The sequence below is a fragment of the Ambystoma mexicanum genome, chromosome 5q, assembly GCF_040938575.1.
Source record: "Ambystoma mexicanum isolate Mex_15411 chromosome 5q, UKY_AmexF1_1, whole genome shotgun sequence".
NCBI lineage: Eukaryota > Metazoa > Chordata > Amphibia > Caudata > Ambystomatidae > Ambystoma > Ambystoma mexicanum.
This window is the reverse complement of record NC_090933.1, coordinates 124,810,903-124,826,136: the sequence shown is the minus strand read 5'-3', so window position 1 is coordinate 124,826,136 and position 15,234 is coordinate 124,810,903. Positions and strand designations below refer to the sequence as shown.

At 46.5% G+C, this 15,234-nt stretch overlaps 1 protein-coding gene across 2 annotated transcripts in view; it reads right to left on the bottom strand.

Moving 5' to 3' along the window:
- Positions 1–4,600: 4,600 nt before the first annotated feature.
- Positions 4,601–15,234, bottom strand: part of SLC66A2 (solute carrier family 66 member 2) — a 436,935-nt gene continuing 426,301 nt past the window's right edge. For both annotated transcript variants that reach the window (XM_069620644.1, XM_069620645.1), the window contains one exon: positions 4,601–8,263. In XM_069620644.1, coding sequence (XP_069476745.1) covers positions 8,056–8,263 — 208 coding nt within the window. In that variant the 3' untranslated portion in view covers positions 4,601–8,055. The remainder of the gene's footprint in view (positions 8,264–15,234) is intronic.

The following is a 15,234-nucleotide window of genomic DNA, read 5'->3' as shown; positions in this document are numbered from 1 at the left end:
GTATCATACAGTGTTTTTCATTTACTGTTATATTGTATGCCTCTATGGTTCAGTTTGTAGTTCCCTTTGTTGGGAAGCCAGAGGGCCGGGTTCCTGGGGGACCTCAGGCTTATCTTGCAATAATAATAATTTTGCATTTATATAGTGCTATGAACCCTCAGGCATGAAGGATGAAAAGCTGAGGTATGCCCTGCCAGGATTCGAACCTGCGTCAGCAGGCTCTGCACAGATGTCAAAGCGAGCGCTCTACTCGCTGTGCTATTGGACCTGCAATGAATGCCATGACATCCATTTTTTCTTAAGTAGCGAGCACCTCTGCCACTGCATCTGTGCTGAACAATCGTCATTCCGTGAGGCGTACATGGCTCTTGCGAGCTGTGCGGGAGGCAGCAGCTCCAGTTCAGGATGCAAGGGACACAGCTTTTAACTTTCTAGGTGTTGCACGCTTGGCAAGCCTGCTCGGCTTTAGTGCCTGGGAGGCATGGGACATTTTTAAACTTGCCAGTGAGCCTGCTCGGCTCAGTACTTCTTCCATGGGAAAGGAGGAGCGTAGTAAGTTATGGTCAGAGAACTCTAGACCTAGCCTCCCAGACAGGGTGGCTCAGACTCCAGAGATAGACCAACCCATGTTTTTTTCCCAAGAAATGGAAGGGTCCTAAGAAGGGGAATCGACAAGGCACTTTGGTCCTGCCAGGACAGACTGTTTATGGGGACACACGCACGTATTTGCGGTCCTTGAGGAAAGTGTGATAAGTGGGTCCACCCCCCAAGTCAAAGTCCTGCAGGGTTGGGTACAGGGATGTTTGCGCCTGCTCGGCAATGCTAATGTGGCACTGTCCACCGAGAGATGTAAAACACTACGCATGCACCCCTAATCTGTCAGACATGCTTCCTCTGAGGCAGGGCCCAAAGCACAGGGTTTTGTTTTCAGTAAAGATTTGCAAATAATTTGTCATCCTTTGTGCATGAATGCAAAGCACTAGGCAACGCCTAAAGTAGTATCGGAAAAGTGATTGCCCCAAATGTTTCTGCCGGGGCGGAAAAAATCACGGGTCTGCTCCTCTAGCCGCCCCTTGTAGGGCCCTTCTCGCCCTTTGCAGTTTGCATCCGGAGGAGTGTGCGTAGGATCCTACGCTGAGAGAGGTGCGCAGGAGACGTTCTTACCTCAGCAAGGAAACCATTGGAGTAGATGCTCCAACATAGGATTGCAATGTTCTCGTCCCTCATCAGGTACGTTTTTACGTTTAAGTGTTTTTTCCCCCAGGAAAGGCTAGACGGAAGGTGGGCTCATTTTGTTTGAAACTGGTCTGCCCTGACAACAGATGTGTGGGTTCTACATACCGTAGCAGGTTATTACAATGAGTTTTGTTCCCAGCCTTGGCAGTTGGTCCCTCCATCCCCTTAGTGTTCAGTGCACAGAAGGAAGAATTGGTGAAGAGGTTGTTAAGGGGGCGGTGGTCCCGGCCCCTCATCTAGCATCCCTGTTTTTCAGTTCCATGTTCCTAGTTCCTAAGAGCCCTCAACACGTTCCTAGTTTATCACCACTTCAAAATGGAAGGCATTCACTTGTTGGTGTGGGACTCCCTTCTCCCACGGGGTTGGATGTGCAAAATAGATTTAAAGAATGCTTACCTTGTGGTTCCCACTCACCCTCCCCATCAGGAGTACCTCCAGTTTCTGTGGCAGGGTTGCTGTTTGCAGTTTAATTCTCTCCCGTTTGGCCTATCTTCAGCCCCCTGGTATTTCACAAAGCTATTGCGGCCAGTGATGGCTTTCTTCAGAGTGAGGGGAGTGTGGATAATAACATACTTGGATGACATGCTTCTGCTGGCACAGGATGCCATCTTGCTCTTGCAGTGTCCCTCCTGCAGAATCTGGAGTTTATGATCAATCTCGAGAAATCAGTTCTCAATCCTACACAACACGTCAATTTTCTCGGCTTTGTTATAGAGTCTCAGCAGTGTCTCCTGCTACTTCCAAAGAAAAGAATGGGGGGGGTTGACGCGATACAAAATCTGTCCTATGGAAGGGCTTCCTTTCTCTCAGACTTCTGGCTCGTGCAATAGGAATGGTTATGTCTCAATTCAAGCGATTCTCCCTGCGCTCTTACATTACAGGGCCCCGTAGAGACTGAAAGCAAGACATCTCCAAAGAGGAATTCCTTATTTTCAGGTAGTGCGGCTGTCTCCCGATGCAACGGAAGAGTTAGAATGGTGGCTAAAGCGCATGGAAGTATTAAACAGTAAATCTATCCTCTGGCTCTTTCCAGACATTGGGTTAGAATCAGATACATGTTTGATCGGTTGGGGGGCCTGAAGAGAGGAGGTTTCTACAGGAGCAATGTGGTCCTTAGAAGAAAGGTCTCTACACATGAACGTTCTGGATCTTTTGACACACTCTTTCGCAGTAAAAAGCCTCACAAGGGACAAGGTGAATTGTTACGTGTTACTGAAAATGGACAATGCCTTCGCCGTGCAATACAACAATCATTTGGGGGGGGAACGGGGTCCAAAGGCTTAGCAGATTTGGCAAATGATTACGGACACTTCTATCTCAGCAGGGAAATAACGTTCCAGGCAGAATATCCTCCAATCAATGGTCAATAAAAATAGGCTGGTAGCCTGGAATTCCAGATACCTACATGACCGATGCGACTGGAGGCTGGACAGCGAGGTTCTTGCTCCCCTCAATGACCTTCGGGGTCTGCTAGATGCAGAGCTTTTTCCTCTTGTCCCACATTATTAGGTGTCTCAGATCTTCAGTTTGTACCTGGATCCAGAGGCCCTAGCAGTGAATGAGTTTCTGCAGGATTGGACTTGGCTTTGAGGTTATGTGTTTCCCCTCTTCTCCCTGATAGCAAGGGTCTTGATTCAGGTGCTCAGGCAACAGGTTTCTCTAGTTTGCCTCACTCCATTTTGGCCTCGTCAAATGTGGTATTCAAAAGTATTAAACATTTTTATCTTTGCTGCTGGTTGAAGTAAAGAGGAATATAATGCATAATACTTACCTTTGTGTCTCTTAACAGAATCTAAACACCCCACTCACGATCGTGAGGGGGTTGGCCATAAAAGGCAGCCTTTTAGCCTTTTAATGTTCAAAAAGGCACTAGATCCAGAAAGAATGTTCCAGAATGCCCTGCAATGGCTGATCCGTCAACGATCTAATTTCAACCACACCAGACAAATTCTAGTTTGACATTTGTTTATCAAATCGTCCATGCTGAAAGTAGTCACAAAACAGAAAGGAAGGAAGGCATAGTGATTTAAAAGTGCATACCGTCAAAAGTCTGCGTAGTTCAATTAACAATACAAGTAACACAAGAAAAACACAGTAAAATGCCACAGTGTTCAATGGAATAAATTATGAGAACATGTAGAGAGAGGTGGTCATGATGCAAGCTACTAGTGACTTTTGTAATTTCTGATGGCACTACATTGCAGTGGAACGTGCGTCATTGCGAAGTTCTATTTCTTAGAAAACAGCCTCCATAAACCATACAAAACGTTGGCAGCACAGGTTGGTGACGGGAAGCGATATAAATATGCATGGCTATTACTTGACAGGAGTGCTCTCGGCCTAGTGCCACGGGCGCTTCTCAATCGTCACTGCTGTATCGGTCTCCAGAAATCTGCTCTGCAGCCTGTCCATTACGGGCAAGCAAAAAAATGAAAGCACAGCAAGGAAAACGGGCCTGCTTTGGCATAAAATCATTACGACGAGCCTGGGGCCTCGTTTTGCCAAAAAGGACATTAGCTCCTGGCAGCGACGCTGCTCGCTGTGTCCTGCTTCGAGTCAATCACACTGCTCAAGCAGTGTACACAAATTCTGACAGAATTGGAATGCATCCAAGTCACTATTCTATAATTCAAGCTGGACATCTGGGGCCAGATTTCAGCGACTTTGCAAAGTTGCACGGTATTAGCACTAGGGCAAAGTTTGCACTAATTCTAATAACACAGACATATTAGAAAACCATTGCACCATGACAAGTGCACATTGCCATGCTATATGTACCAGGGCAAAAATTGGCTTAGTGCAAAAAGATACATTTTTGATGCATTTGTGCACCAGGGCACAGTGTGCCCTGGTGGTAAAACCATTCCATTTTAGCACTAGTGCATACTTTGGCCTGGTGCAAAAACACAATCTTTTTTGCACTATGGAAATGTTTGCATTGGTGCTTATGCCATGCCAAACTGCACTTGTCATGGTGAAATGGTTTTTTAATATGTCTGAGAGTTTTTATAAATAGGGCAAACTTTGCCCTGGTGCTAATACCATTAAAATGTGCACTTGCAAAGTTTCTGGAATCTGTCCCATGATTTCTTACTTACTGTGAGGCGAGGTAAGTCATATTCACCTTGTCACAATGACACCCCAAGATCACATTTGTAACACAAGAAATTCATATAAAAGCAGAACACTGTCAGATAAAAGATTATAATGCCAACTATTACTAACTGAAGATTGTTTCTCAAACTCCAGTATGGCGTCAGCAGGGTTTGTAATTGCCCACTTTGATTATTAAGCTTTGATTTCATCCATGAAAGAAAACAGTTGTGTCAAACCTGCAATATTATTCACCTTTTAGAAACACGACCCTCGTCAACAAACTTTAATTTACAAAAAAAAGAACCCGTTTGCAAACGTACATAACCCTCACGTGTAATTTTTTTCTTAATACAATAAAGTAGAAACGTGAATAAAAATAAGAGTGGAAACAGTATGAAATACACCGTAGATATTCATTTTTAAACGCAATAAATTAAATGACATTCAATAAACATACATCTGTGTGTATTCACTTCAGTATACATACTCCAATTCTGCTCCATAATTCAGATAACAAACTTGGTGGAATTTACGCCACCCTGTGATAGGAACATGTACCGATTTAATCAGGCCGCCATTTTGTAAACCTGTGCCCTCTAGTGTATCCCCATGCAATTGCCCAGGGGAAGTGTGTTTATTTACATCACTGCTCGCTATGGGCGTTCTGATGAAGGCTAGTCCCGAGGTGGAAGAATGGCGATGGCAATTGGATTGAGGCTGCGGAGAGTTTGCAGTGGGCAGAACCACACGCAGGTGTGTTTCCATGTGTGCACACAACGATGGTAATAATTGCACTGTAATATACAATACATGGTATTGTGACAAAGTGTAGTAATTACACCTTACGAGCGAGTATTTCTACAATTAAAATGTTGGCACAATTTGGCATTATTTTTACAAATACTCTCTGGGTAAGAAGCTGGAAGGCCAAGTCAGTGTTGAAGACCTTGAAAATCCTAAATGAAACGACTGAAACGCTGGAGTACACATTTCTCAACACTATAGTACCCAAACATCGGCGCAACACCACATTTTCTGTTCCCAGCAAAATTCTTGAGCTATCTCTCATCCCTACCTAACTGTGAAATACATGTAATAACCCATTGCCTACTTGTGAACAAAATGTGCCCTTTAGATTACCAAAAACACATTTCCTGATATTGTGTAGCAACAAAACAAATGTGTAGTCGAAATGTGAACCTAGGAAGCCGGGAATACATTTCTGGGTAGAGATATTCTGACTCATCACGGGTTTGCCGGTAACCCTTAAATGCGGCGGTAATGCCATTACAGCCGCATTTAAGGGTCGGCCAAATCATGGGTTTGGCAGGATTTACCCCCAGCTCTGAGCTGGGGGCAAACCTGCCGAGATTTTGCCAATTTCAGCACTATTACCACCGCGCTAAAACCGCTGGCGCTAGTAGCACTGAAAATTCCCCATTGGACCCAATGGGGAATTCCCAAATGGTCCGAATGGGGAGTTACTGTTCCACCAAACTCGTGATCCGGCGCTAATAGCACTGGGGGGTTTGGCGGTAATGTTAATAGCCCCGGCACCGCCCAACTCGTGATGAGGCCCCTTTTCTTTTACGTGGATGCAGCGCTAGGATAGACGCACAGCAGTAAGAAAAGGTAATAATGTACTGTTTTTCGGTTCCGCTGCATCATTTTCAAATACTTTTTAAAAATCGTCAATCTTTTCCCACCTGAATTGGAAATGCAATATTTAAAGTATGCTTCATTTTCATAAAATAACCAGTTTAACCCAAAATACATCCCTTTAGAAGGGATAAAAAAACTAGCCATTTAACATGTTTGACTTACACTGTCCACATTTTTTTTTTTTAAGTGAACTGTGCTATGTACACCTTTACTGTACATTCTCTACTTTACGTGTGGGTTTTATTTTGCTTAAAAGTGATCTAGCTGGACGCACCAGCAGTTCTCCCCAAATCTCCCTCCAAACGGCTCAGTAATTCTTGATTGGAAGAGTGCTGTTCCAAACCAAGTACCTTTATGCTTCTGAACAATCACCAAATTAAAATAAATAATAATGATTTAACACTTAGGTTACCCATAAAATAGCCTGAATGTCCTAAAAACAACACTACATTTTCCTGTATTGTCCTACATGGCCAATCTGCAAAGATGTGTGCTGTGAAAAGGGACAAAATGGCAACTTCAGCACACACCTTTCTTTACACGTAAACTATTCCGCATGACCCGAGTTTCAATATGCGAAGGATGGCAAAGTATTATTTTGGAAAAATAGACACTTTTGTAATGTGCCCTATAAACATTTCAGCACAAAAAAATGGGAAACATTGAATTGGTGAAAGAAACAATTGGCCTCATTCAGTAATTTCAGAGCCGGCATTCCGTTACTCTCCATTCCCATGGGAATGGGGGCCGTGGAAACACCAGCACCATGCAGTAATGGTGCCGGTGTTTCCACATCCGTCTGCGGCCGATGGCGTTACGCCCGCCAGGTCAGACCTGGCGGGTGTAACACCACCGGCCGTAGAACTCGTAGTTAGCTGGTCCGGAAACGATGCCGGTACGGTTTTACCGGCACCGTTAAATCCGGACCGGCTAACTTGTAATGAGGCCCAATGTCTTGTTGTAAAACGATGGTGTGGCACCTGAAAGGGCATTTTGTACTTTTGGCTACCACGGACGCTTGTGAAAATATGTTAACAGGAATCTGAGTGGCCATAGCCTTAGGAACATCCTGTCAGCCATGTAAAAGAACTGCAGATTACAATGTGTATGTATGAACTCATGCATGTTGCTCTTCAAGTTCCTTCTGTGTTCCGTGTTGGCGCATGCAGTTAACTGAGGTGGAAGGTGGCTTCCAGCACCCGCTTTAAGTCTCCATCTTGCTCAGCTGTGAAAACGTACAGCACGTGAGGCGGCCATCTACTGTGCGCAGTCGGCACGTGGAAAACATAGTGGTACGCCCCCCATGTATCACCTGTAATTCTGTTTTTAACATTACCAGCACTCCAAAATAACGCAAGTGCCCTCGCAAATGGATTCATGTGACTGGAAGCTTAGAAGGCACCTGCTGTTGGCATCATACCAACTACTGCCACACCTCTTTCATTTAGCCACTGACTGTGGAATATTCAGTGGAAGAAGGTGCTATGTCCAGTGGAATCACTTGTGAAAGATCTCGATGGGCACACTTTTGATTTTTTTTTAACTGAAATGTCTTATTGGGGGGAGGGGTTTCCAAAAGGTTTTCCACCTATACTACAAAAGACGCAATATTGCACAATCAAACGTGACGTGATCACGTGTCACCATGTTGTCTGCAAATAGACGGACAGACTCCCTGCTGGACGGCACGACACCGGTTCCATGGCTTCCCTCCATTAATGCACTGGATGCGTACAGAAACGCATGCTTTCTGCTTCTTTCGAGTATGCACCTATGCATATACATCGAAAACACACACATACATGTACATACAGTACATGGCAATTAAAGAACGAGAAAAAAACCCTGCCAGAACAAATTGAAAATTGGTACTATAAATTGTAAAAAAAAAAGTCCACAAACATAAGAGTAAAGGGCACAGAGCGAATAAATCTTGTCTTGGTTTCAAAATGTCTTTGGGACGAGCGGGGAAGTAGCATTTACAACTCGGAACCACAGGGGTACCGAGCACTTCAGAAGACTGGTGTCCCACTGGCCACCGCAGAAGCTGCGCAGCCTGAGTCAGAGGGCCTTGGCACTGGTAGGGTGCGGGGTGTGCAGCACTGACTTTTGAGGATGGCCAGTGTAGAAGTACACCTGCAGCAGGATGGCAATGTCCACAAACACCTGAAGCAGTCCGCAAACGGAGAACTGGAACGGCGCTTGATTGAGGATGAAGTAAGCGGTCTTGAAGGTGTCTCCGCTGGTCCACATCAGTACCATTTTGATGCTAGAAGTGGAAAGGGAAACAAATCAGAAAACAGAATAGGTTATAGAAATACAAAAGGAAAAATTAAAACTACACTTACAAAACACAACTGTAACTGTTCCAGCAATGTACACAATGACAATACAACACATCCCAATAGTTCTTTATCCAGATTCAAGTCTCAAACAGGCTTCGGTAGGTATCGCAACTTTACCTCTCACTACCTAGCAACCACTCCTAAAGCAAAGACTGGGTGCATCATTACAAGTGTGCCGGTCCGGAAACAACGTGCTGGTACGCTTACGCTGTTGTTTAAACAGGACTTCGGTGAAGGACACGCAGAGAGCTTATAAATCGAGTGGCTGAAGGCAGACCTGGTTAAGACATTTTTATTACATCAGTAGCAAACTCCAATTAAGTCAATAACTCGCAGAAGTGTGAACAAATACTGGCAGTCATTTTTAGTGCAAAGTTTGATGGCAAGGCTTGATTAAAGAGAGCTCAAAGATTACCCACAAAGAGGTGTTTTGAGCAGGGAGGGGCAGGAACTGGGTCGGAACGGCTTTAGGTATTAGCATGTCAGTGGGGGGGGAAATAACCAAACACCTACATGCTCTGTATCCCTCCTCATATGCTACTTCTCCCTTCCTTTTCTCTAATGCAATAGTTTTAGCTTATAAGTGGTGCATGCACCACCCAATAGTCCAAACTAAAAAGAAAATACAGGTTTCATTAAAAAGAAAAGGGACTTTGTATACTGGAGGGTGACCCGAGAAAACGGAGGACAATGAAGTAAGAACCTGGCGGTAAGGTCTTGGGCATAGTTCTATGGCATGACTTTCAAAGCCTTTGCCCAGAACAACAAAGACACTCAAATGGTTGGGGTTTCAAGCACTCTTTCCCGTTGTTTCCACTGGCGTGCCTATACGTCTAGCTTCCCAGCAACACCTAACCATTTAACGTCACCTGTGCTTTTTGGGTTTGAGATCAGGAGTCGTAAAACCGGCAGTGAGTATTCCCTGAAGCTGGAGAGTGCGAGAATGGCCCCTTAAAGGATGGCCTGCAGACTGAACTCTTACAGCTTTGGGAGGCCTTGCTGAGGTCCATGACTGGTGTAGGTAAACGGAACCAACTCGTTTCCTCCTGCCTGGACAGGCCTTTCGTGCAATGTAGGGCTCTTGGAGAAGTTGAGATGCCCCTCAGTCTTCAGAGTAACCCCTACATCCATAGGCAAAATATTACCTGGGGCTCTGGCAGTTGACCAAGCTCACGGAGAGCTTACTTGTCCCTTCCCCAACTCCATCTCCCTCCTCCTCCATACCTTCCAGCAATGGAGTATCAGTTGCCTGAGGAGGGACTCACTAACCCAATGTAGTGGGTAACGGCAGCACTGACACTGAACTCCAACAATGTGATGCCACTTCAAAAATAATACTGCAGCTTAGGGACCCACTCAAATGCCAATCAAAAAAATCCGTTTCCATCTGCCCTGCTGTGGCCCGCCTAGGCCTTTCAAAGAAATCTGGAACTCGGGTCAGCGTACCCTCTGCCCCAGTCACATTGGCCCTTGGCTAGCAGCCTGTTTTACATTGTATGACAACTCGGCGAGATCGAATAAACGCTCCTTCAGAGACCTGTGGGCAACTTGCGGTCACAGGTTAGAATCATGGTCAGGCGTACTGAACCCTTCCACTTTCGGGAATTTGATAGATGGGTTAGTATTGAATTCAGAAATAATAACACTTACTAGGATAGCGCTTGGAAGCGTGAAGAAGGCCCGAAGGGCTATATAAAAACGGGGTCTCCTTTTTATCATTTCAAAAGCAATGCTGAAACGTGGCAAAGCGCACTCCCATGAACTTTATTCACAAATCCAATACATGATTTTATAAGAGGATTTTAAACGTTGGTAAAACGTGTCGCCCTATCAAATTCCGGTCTCATTTTTTCCCGCTACAAAAACGCAGATTTTGGGATTCGTCGGCTGCAGTTGACTGATTTTGTATTTGCTGTGGGCCTCGGCAGCTTCAATTTCTCCTGCCACTTGTTTGTGCGGCTGCCAGCTCCACAGACTGCGGCGTTCCCCGGCTCCTAATGGCGCATGATGAATGTGCAGGCAGGTCTGCTCACGCAGCCGTGAAGCCTCACGTGAAGGATGTGTTCCTGCGGAAGTCACGTGGCCGGGCGCAAACCAGGCAATCGACAGCCCGGAAGATGCGCTGAAAATGTACGTGGGTTGGTCGCATGGGGGCACCCAGCAGCAGTAACAGTCTCCAGTCCCACCTGGCATTGAGAGCTCAGGATGGGGGCCTGCCAAAGAAGGTCGACACTGTGGGAGCCTGGTATTGGCAGGGGACCCTGAGCTGTCCCCATGACATGTGCAGACGTTTAGAAAGATTAGCTCTGACCAGTGCTTTAAGTGACCTGCAAACTCGAGCCAGGGCTTTTAGGGACGTGTGGCCTGGCAAGAGGGTAAGCTGCACAGTGAAATATCAATGCAACTCTTACCTGACCTGAATGCTTCCTGTTAGACCATGCCCCCAAAAGAGCCACGACTCGATTTTGCAAAAGGGCTGGGGTCTAACTGCCAGCATTCAGGTCAGGTAAGGGTTGCCTTGGCTTTTAATTGCGATGCTGATCCCCTGCCAGGCGCCCTTTCACTAGATAAGCAAGGATCTTCACCCCTCTCATCTGGGGTGCCAGGGTGATGACCGCTGCATCTCTAATGAAATGGGTGTTTGGCATGGTCGACGACACAATGAAAAGGCAAGGCTTTTTTTTTTAAAGCACTTGTGCGAGAGCTTCAGGCTTTACAAAAACAAGCCTAGCCTTTTCACTGCATCAGCGACCCCCTGCCAGACACTCCTTTCATGAGAGATGCAGGGATCATAACTCCTGTATCCCTAATAAAAGGGGTGCCTGGTGGTGCGAGTTGGCGACACAAACAAAAGGAGGCTTTTTTTCTAAAGCCTGAAGCTCTCGCTTACAGGACAGAGCGTCCGGATTTAGAAAAGAAGCATTGGCATCTAGCAGCCTGGTTGGTTAGCAAGGGTCTTTCGGGAGCACCAGCAGGACCCCCGTCTCGGACACAATTTTCAGAGCCTGCCAGGGCTCAGCTCTGGGTAGCCCCGGCTCACTTTAAGCCCTGGCTCTGATATTGGTAGTGGTGGTGCAAAGGCAGGGGTGCAAAAACAGTCACAGGCAAAGGCAGAGAACGGAAGCAGAGGGTAAGAATGAGAACCACAATGGTAAGAGGAAAACGGAAGGAGAGAACAGGGCAGGGGGCAAGAAGAAAGGGCAGAAACCAATGATCCCCTTAATCCAGTGGGGTGTTAAACGGGATGCTGAAATATAGCTCTCCACATATCCACCAAGTCTGACGCCGCAAGGGCTCTATTTTTACAGACATCCTTGATAAGGACTTAGGTTGAAACACGTGCCAGCATTTGTTAATTTGGTTTTGTCCAGTGTGTGAAGTGATCAAACATCTTGTTATCTTATATATTATCGAGGACGACCTTTTTTTAGGTTGTGAATAACAGAACATTTCAAGTAATAATTGCATTCCTGAAATGAATAAAAGGTACACATTTAAGCTTGGAATGAGCGCAATTACTTGTATTAACGTTTATTTGCGAATGTGTATGTTATAGGCGACGGGCAAGGCCTTAGTTAATCCCTATTGCAGCCATTTTTCCAAATTAGCTGGAGTGATATAGGCTTAAACGCACGGATATCTGGATTTGCCCTTATTTGTGTATCCATGTCGGTAGCTACTCTCAGCTGGCTCAGCCTATTTTTACTGTTATCCAGACTATCAGTAGTCACATGAAAAGTTTGAAGCAAAAAACTATCATACAATTAAACAAGGTTGCCGTGTGATGCTGCGATTGCTGCTCGGAAGCGGTAGTTGCAAGAGGAGATTGGAATAACTAAAGGAGCTAATCTTGACCTGAACGATAAACTTTGACACGTAAAACACATACGTACCAAGTACAAAAATTGGGTCTGTGGGCATAAGCTGTCTATGCATAATGCCAATTGGAAGGTTGTCTTCCTGGCGCTAAAGGATAGTAGCTGACAGAAATGCTGGCACCTTATGAATAAGCACATGAAGAAAGGTTGCACTCTTGAAGTCAACCCTATATCAGGAAAGGTCTGGATAGAACATATTGAATCCCTATATCAAGATCATGCTGCTGAAAGGTATTAATTGAATCAAAGTCTTTCTGTCATGCCCGATAGATTGGAGGCGCTTGGTGGCTGCATTACTCACACGGTAGAGGATAGATTATGTATTATATCTAAACTAAATTATATCATGGCCAAACTTTTCAAAGTCTGCAAGAAACTGGCCAATTCTGCAGCAGCCTCCTCTTCTGTCACACCCACCCATGACCTTTGCTCGGCCTTGGCAGCACACTTCACCGCAAAAGCCCAAGGCATCCTTTCCTCTCTTACTTACACACATCATACACCAACACCTCTGGAGCCTCCCTTGTCCCCGTCACCACTTCTCCTCTCTTCTCTCACTCACATCACACCAGATGAGGTCGCCAGTCAAGTCTATGAAGGACTCATCCAAACAGATGGACCCTTGCCCCTCCAAAACCATTAAGGACAACATTGACGTGCTTGCTCCAGTTTAGGATGATCTCTGCAATCTCTTTTGCCACAGGAGTTTCCCCAACTTCTCTTAAGCACTCCCTTGTGCACCCTCTGCTTAAGAAACCCTCTGCCGACCCCTCCATTCCGGCAAACTACCGCCCCATTCTCTATCACCCTTTTCCTGGGTAAACTCCTGGAGAAGCTGGATATCTCTCAGCTCACCCTCCACACTGAATCTGCTGGTTGCCTCCACGACCATCAGTCTGGCTTTAGAGCATCCAGAGGCACAGAAACTGCTCTTCTGAACACCCAGGAAGATCTGCTCTCAAATCTTGACACCAACACTCCCTCAGTCCTCATTCTTCTTGACCTCTCCTCTGCCTTTGACTCGTTAAACCATAACATCCTGATCGCACGTCTCTGTGACACCCTGGGAATCAGAGGTCAGGCTCTGTCGAGGTTAACCTCCTTCCTTTCCCACCGCCCATCCCAGGTGGAACTTGGGCCCCTTCTCTTTACTATCACTCTTTCACCCTGTGGCGCTGCCCAGAGCTCTAACCTATCCCCCTGGTTCTTCAATGTCCACATGGCTGCCCTGGAACGTCTGATTGCCAGATTCATCTCCAACTTCCAGTGTTATGCGGATGACACGCAACTCTCCTCCAGGCTACCCTCAGCCACCTCGCTCATATCTGACTGTCCGCAATTCAGTCATGGTGTGCTGCTAACGACCTCTGCCTCAACACCAGTAAGACTGAGATTGTTCGCAGTGGGACTCCTGCTCCCGCATTCCCACTCTCTCTCTGGCCGGCCTCCCTTGGCCCTGCGCCCGCACACACCTGCGAGGCAAAAAACCTTGGGGTCATCTTCAACTCCACTCTCTCCTTCTCCACTCACATTTCGGACATCCCATAAAAGTCCAACTACCAGCTGCACCTCCTCAGAGGTACTTTTCCTTTTCTGACCTTCCCTCAGCGGCTCACTGTCTCCAGAGCCCTGGTTCTCTCAAAGCTGGACTACTTCAACTGCCTCTTTCTCAACCTCCCTGCCACTGCTTTGCACCCTCTGCAACTCATCCACAGCAGAACCGCGGGACTTATCCTTGGCCTCAAGCTCAGGGACGCATCTCTCCGGCACTGAAATCCCTCCACTGGCTTGCTGTGGCTGCAAGGATCAAGTTCAAGGCCCTCTGCATTGTCCACAAGGCTTTCTGGGGCCTGGGACCTTCCTTTCTGAAACAATGCCTACCTAAATACTGTCCTTCCGGAGCCCTCCGCTCATCTACCTCCAACCTTCTGCTTGTGAGCCGGTTCTCCAAGCAGAGATTTGGAGGGAGATCCTTATCCTCAGCAGGGGCCTCCCTCTGGAATAGTTTCCCTGCCGCCCTCAGTCTTGAGCCTGATCTCCTTAAGTTCCGGAAACACCTTAAGACTTTCCTCTTCTCCCCCTCCTCCTCCTTCTCTCTCCATCTACCCTGCTAACATCTCTCTCCGCTCTATTCCTCTCTCCCTCCTTTTTCCATACAGCTTGCTGATTGGCCACTCGGTGTACATCAGAGTCTCACAGGTCCCTGGCGCCTGTGCCAGTCCTCCCGCACTGCCTCCGGGCCTGCACTTGCCTCATCGCTACTGCACCTGGTCAATGACCCATGAGAGCAGCATCTCTCAGAATTTACCCCCGTTTCAGACTGACTGGGTGCACTTGGACCCCCCATGCACTTGTCCTCCTCCCTACCCCCATCTGTGCACTTGCACAATCTGAACGTACCATGCCTTGAAGATCATCTATCTTCCCTGTCTCCCCTTCTGCATGGTGGCACCTCAATGCACTTGGAAAAATTGCAGAATCGTCGTCAGACCTAGTTGCTGTAATCTACATTGTTAATTGTATTATATTCACTTACTCTGCCTGTGAAGACGTGTATCGTTCAGAAAATCAAGGGCTCTGAATGACTGTTTTTTCCCCTTGTTCCCTCTCTCCTTGAGCCCTTTGAAACACTGCCTTGTGTATGGGCGATTTACAAATAAACTTTACCTCACCATACCATAAAACCCCTGAGAGCCGCAGGACCCGACGTCTTGCCGAACGTTGTCATCAAGGCAGATGCAAAATACTGGGATACATTATTACATCAGGTATTCTTGTCTATTTCATACTCGGGCAAGATACCCAGGAACTGGAAGACGACAAACCTGACCAACAGTATTTAAAAAAGGGGAACAGAGAGCTACCAAGTAATTACTGTCTGCATGCCCCAACGGACTCTACCTCAGCAATCTACTCAGCTTGTTTTCTTGAAAAGTTGAATGAGTGGGCTAACGAGAAAAGGTTGCTTTCGCCAAAACAGACGGGATTCCGTAAAGGCTCTGGTACCTTGTTTAATA